This window comes from Monoraphidium neglectum, assembly GCF_000611645.1.
Source record: "Monoraphidium neglectum strain SAG 48.87 unplaced genomic scaffold scaffold03009, whole genome shotgun sequence".
In the NCBI taxonomy this organism is placed as follows: Eukaryota; Viridiplantae; Chlorophyta; class Chlorophyceae; order Sphaeropleales; family Selenastraceae; genus Monoraphidium; species Monoraphidium neglectum.
The window spans coordinates 1-5,006 of record NW_014010619.1 but is presented as its reverse complement, the minus strand read 5'-3'; the positions used below and the strand labels follow the sequence as shown (position 1 = coordinate 5,006).

At 66.9% G+C, this 5,006-nt stretch overlaps 2 protein-coding genes across 2 annotated transcripts; both read right to left on the bottom strand.

Annotated features, from left to right (window-relative positions):
• Positions 1 to 1,682: 1,682 nt before the first annotated feature.
• Positions 1,683 to 3,212, bottom strand: MNEG_12004 (hypothetical protein; the record flags this gene model as incomplete). The annotated part of the gene is made up of 3 exons (XM_014039525.1): positions 1,683 to 1,701; positions 2,156 to 2,912; positions 3,083 to 3,212. 3 exons carry the CDS (start codon positions 3,210 to 3,212, stop codon positions 1,683 to 1,685), a joined length of 906 nt encoding a protein of 301 aa, XP_013894979.1.
• A 968-nt stretch (positions 3,213 to 4,180) lies between these two features.
• On the bottom strand, positions 4,181 to 4,399 carry MNEG_12003 (hypothetical protein; the record flags this gene model as incomplete). Its single annotated transcript, XM_014039524.1, has 1 exon — positions 4,181 to 4,399. One exon carries the CDS (start codon positions 4,397 to 4,399, stop codon positions 4,181 to 4,183), a length of 219 nt encoding a protein of 72 aa, XP_013894978.1.
• Between the last annotated feature and the right edge of the window lie 607 nt (positions 4,400 to 5,006).

The following is a 5,006-nucleotide window of genomic DNA, read 5'->3' as shown; positions in this document are numbered from 1 at the left end:
TGGTGGCATGACAGCTGTCGCGCCATACTTTGTCCGGTACCGAAACCTGACCGAATACTCTGCCCGCTGCCCTGTTGCCGAGCTGTAAGCTGGCGGTCAATGGCAGTCCAGGCCCAGTCCGCCGCCAGTCCATTCCTCAACCAGTGGCCACAGGCCGGCCGCTGGCCACAGGCCGGCCAGCCGCGCCTCGCATCTCTCCTCCCCCCTTCTCGTTGCACGACGAGGGGAGCGATCAGCACGAGCGCGCAACGAGAAACCCTTCTAGGAACAATTGACTGACACTGGTTGAAATCGCATTGCAATTTAAATAAAACCTCCTGTGAGAACCTCACGCTGACTTGTAGGCCTGAAGCGGCCGGCTGGCTGGCTGAATCATCATGCATCATCATTGGGCTAAAGCACTGAGCTGACTTGCCAAAGGTATGCGCACGAGTTAGTAATTGGGCTGAAGCATTGGGATAATTGGCTGACGACGCGGCAGCAATAAAAAAAATTCATTAACCATCATTGTGATTTTCATCATTGCAGCCTGGCATGTTGGTCTGCTGTTTGCTCAGACTTGCCTTTGCAACCGGTGCTGACACTCTGAGCTCCATCCGAGGCCGCTGACAAGCGGTTGCTACCGTTGCTGCTGCTGCTGCTGCTGCTGCTGCTGCTGCTGCTGCTGCTGCTGCTGCTGCTGCTGCTGCTGCTGCTGCTGCTGCTGCTGCTGCTGCTGCTGCTGCTGCTGCTGCTGTTGCTGCTAGTGTTGCTGCTGCTACTGCTACTGTCGCTGCTGCCACAGCCCCCGTTGAGCCGGTGTCATCACGCTGGAAACGGCTCATTGGGCGCCTCACACACGGTGGGGACCGCCTTGGGGGCTGACCCGCTGCGTGTTTTGCGCTTGGAGAGCATGGGCAGCGAGTGCCGGTGCCCCAGCTGTGTGGTGTAATAGTAGCGGTGGTCCACGCCATCAACATGGCTCTGCAGAGGCCCAAACTTGGTGACCCCGGTGCCGATGAGGACGTCAAACAGCTGGTCGCCGTGTGCTACGTAAAATAGCTGCTCTCCTGCAGTCTGCTGATGATCTGTACCCGCCGCCACCACCACGTCTGCCCACACTGCCTCAGTGATGGTCCGTGGGCCCCCCACTGATCCATTAAGTGTGCTGCGCACAGGCACGCTTTTAGCCCCAATCTGCGCTGCGTATCTGGCCGAGATGAGGTTGCAGGTGGCCCCGCTGTCGTCCAGCACGCGCGGGGGCATGACCATGTAGCGTCCCCCCCTGGTCTCCACAACTAGCTGCAAGCTGTCAGCAGCTGAGTCCTGCTTGTGAAAGAAAAGGCCCGGGGCGCTTTCCACATGCTGCATAAGGCCCTTGACCGTCTCTGCTGTCCTGTCACTGACTATGACCGCATCCTTGCTTACGAGTGCGTCACCGGGGTCGAAGGGCATGCCGGCCGCCGCTGCCACGCGGCTGGCGAGGCACCTGCGCGGGCGAGGCGCCCCTGCCGACAGACCCTCCTCCTGCCTCTTCTCCCCCCCTGCTACCTCGGCCGGCGCAGCCAGCGGAGGGAGCACTGCGAGGAGGGGGTCGGAGGCCCTCAAGGTGGGAAGAACGTTGCGGAGGCCAACACACATGCAGCCGTCCGTGAAGACCCGCGCGAGCGCCGGGCCGCCGTCGCGGAACAGCTGCCGCAGCGTCAAGGGCCGAACCGCACGCTGTGCACCCGTGGGGGCAAGCGGCGGTGGCAGCGGGGCGCTCGCGGAAGGCGGCGGCGCTGCGGCCGCGGGCGCCGCGGCCAGTACACCGGGCACCGTGCATGTTGCAGCATCCCAGGTCACCAGCGCATGCTCAGCCGCCGGCGCAATTGCCAGGGTGCACTGTGCTGCGCCGTCGTCGTCGCCGCCGTCCTCAGCAGCGGACGCGTGCGCAAACTGCTCCGGCGTGGCGCACTGAGCAGCCATGTGCCCGATGCCACCACAGCGGCAGCAGGTGAGCCGGGCGTGCTGGGAACCAGGCGTGCGATCGAGCTGCGGCTGCGCGGCGGTGGCGATCTGACGCGCCATCGTGGCAGGCGCGCGCGGCACGCATCCCTGTGGCGCAGCAGGGCCCCGCTTGTCGAGCGCGGCATGCGCAGCTCTGAGCGCTGTGCGGGTGACAATCCTGTCCCACTCGTCATCCAACAGCGGCGCCTCATCGGCCAGGCGCCTGAACAGGAGGTCGTGGTCCCCGGAGTTGCTGATGCGCAGCAAGTCTGGCGACGCGCGGCGCCCCGCCCAAAGCGCGGCCACGGCAGTGTGGAAACCACCAGACACAATAGTCACCATCTGCCGCGTGGAAAGCTGCTGCTTAACGTCGGGGTCACTGGCGGCCAGCACAAAGCGGTCAATGTACCCCCCCGGTGTCTCGTCCTCAGGGACGTCATCGCAGCCCTCTGTGCAAGCCCCCTGCCGCATTTGCTCCACCATGGCGCGCTCGTAGTCGAGCTGCATACGGTAGACGTAGCGCTTGACGGCGCTGGACGCGAGGCGCGCGGTGCTGTCGATGGCGCTGGCGGGGATGAGCCGGTCGCGCCCGTCCAGCTGCAGCTCCTGGCACAGCCTGCGTTCGACAGTCTCCTGCACCCGCTCAAACCGCGCGGACAGATCCGCGTCAAAACACCCAGCCAGGTGCAGGCTGACGTTGGCGGCGGTGCAGAACGCGCGCGAGTTGTGCAACTGCGCGCTCAGGTAAACGCGGAGGAGCTGCAGGTTGCGCTGCTGCTGCATACCGCGGTCGCGCACGGACAGCTTGGGGGCCGTCGCGCGGAACACCTTCTTAGCCTGCGACTCCCCGGCGGTGGCGGACGCGTCCGTGCGGTACCACGCGCCGGAGAACGGGTCACTGGAGAAGTAGTAGGGCGCGCGGTTGTCCTGGTCACGGTCGCTGGCTGGATGGCCGGAGCGACCACCGCGCGGGGAAGACTAGGAGGACCGCTCGTCTCTCGAGCCCGGTCGCCCAGGTCAGCACCGTCGGGCATGCCCCTGCCCGGGGGCCCAGCGCTCGGGGAGCCGCTCGCCCCCCCGAGGCCAAAGGTGCCACCGCTGGCGCCCCGCCCACCATCAAACCCTCCGTGGGTCGCTTGCTGCCAGTTGCCGGAAACGGCACCGCCCGCGGGTGCGCCCGCCACCTCAGGCACACCGGGGCGGCCTGCCGGCAGCGGGTCCGTCGCTACTGAACGCGCCGGCATGGTCGCACCCGCTGGGGCGGCTGCGGCCGTGCCAGGCGGCGGCCGAGTTGGGGCTGGCGCGGCCACGAGGCGGGAGGCGCGCGCCAAGTGCTGTTGCAGGCCGCCGGACAGGCGAGCAGGCGCCTCCGGATGGGGCCCTGCAGGCGGCAGCGCCCCCACTGTGTCCACAGGAATCGCGCCCCACCGGTTCAGCATGCGCTCTATCGCGCCGACCAGTCTGTCTTGCGTACTCTCCATGCGGTGCAGGGCGAGCGTGTTTGCGTCAAGCGTGGCACGAACCCGCTCATGCATGGCGGCAATCACGCTAAGGACGTCCTCGGCAGCCGGCAGCATGTTGTGCTGGATGCGCGTGAGCCGCGGCGACGCTGAGGCCCTGCGCGCACCGAGAGGCGTGGAAGCTGAAGACCCTGCGGGGGTTGCGCGCCCCGCACCGGTCGCGTCCACGCGCAGCGAGCTGCGGCTGGCACGGCCCGGAGATGCCGGGCGAGCGGCTGCGATGGCGCGAGGTCCCCTGCCCTGCGAAGACCCCGTGAGGCTGGCCGGCGGATGGCCCGGGGCGGCGGAGTCCGCCTGACTGCTGTGATGACTCATAGCGCTGGCCGGTGTGTGTGGGCGGCTGATGCGCTGTTCTAAACCCGAAGGCTGATCACCCGCACGCACACCAAGCTCGCAGGTCGCGGCTTTCGCTAAGGACCTAGTAATACTGCGCGTCTGCCTGCGCCCTTCCAGTCTAAACTGTCCACCTCTGGGACTGGTTGCTCAATTGAACGGCCAAGTGCCGACGCTAGCTGGTGATGTGTTTACCACGTATAACGCAAAAAGGAGCAGGCAAGTGTCTGGACGGTGCTAAAAGGGAAAGCTGACAACACGCACGGCAAGGACTGCCGCGAGGCGGCTGCGCGAACGCGCAACCAAGGCACCCGAGCGCTGGCTGGAGAGCCAGGCGCACGGCTGGGGCAGAAATTGAGCTACTTCTTGCCCGGCGCGGCCTTCCGGGCCTCGCCTTTCAGGTTGCGGGCGGCTGACCCGCCCACGCTGCTGCCGGCAGCGGCGCCGCTTGCGGCACCCTCGGCGGGCTGCACGCCCTGCTCCTCCTCAATGCCGGCCTCCCTGTCGGCCTCGTCAACCACGCCGTAGCCGCCCTCAGCCTGCCAATACGGCGTTGGCGGCCCGAGCTGCAGCCCCATGGGCGGGGGAAGCCGCTGCGCGTATGGCACCATCGGACCGCCCGGAGGGTGCCCATGCTGAGGCCCCCAGCGGCCCTCCCGCTGATCGCCCCACCGCGTGCTTCCTCCCCCCTCCATCCTGCTGCGTGGCGGCCAAACATTGCTGCCGAGCTGAGCCCGTATCCGGGTCTCAACCCTACCGCCGCTGCCGAGCTGAGCCCGTATCCGGGTCTCAACCCCACTGCCGCTGCCGAGCTGAGCCCGTATCCGGGTCTCAACCCCACTGCCGCTGCCGGAACGGGCCCGTATCCGAGTCCCGCCCCAACTGCCGCTGCCGAGATGGGCCCGTATCCGGGTCCCACCCCCCTTGCCGCTGCCAGATCGGGCCCGTATCCGGGTCCCAACCCTGCTGTCACGGCGACAGCAAGCCGAGGCAGCAGCCGGTAGCACGGTTGGTCTGGCGGTCGGCGTCGGAGGAGGTGCCGCTCGTGACAATAACGCCACGTGCAGTGGTAGAACGTAGGATTTGCAGGTGTGGCAGCCCCGAGCATCTGCGTCAGCTGATCAAGGGGGCGGTCACTGGTGTGGGGTGATATTAGTCACGTCCGTACGCCCGGGTTCTTGAGCT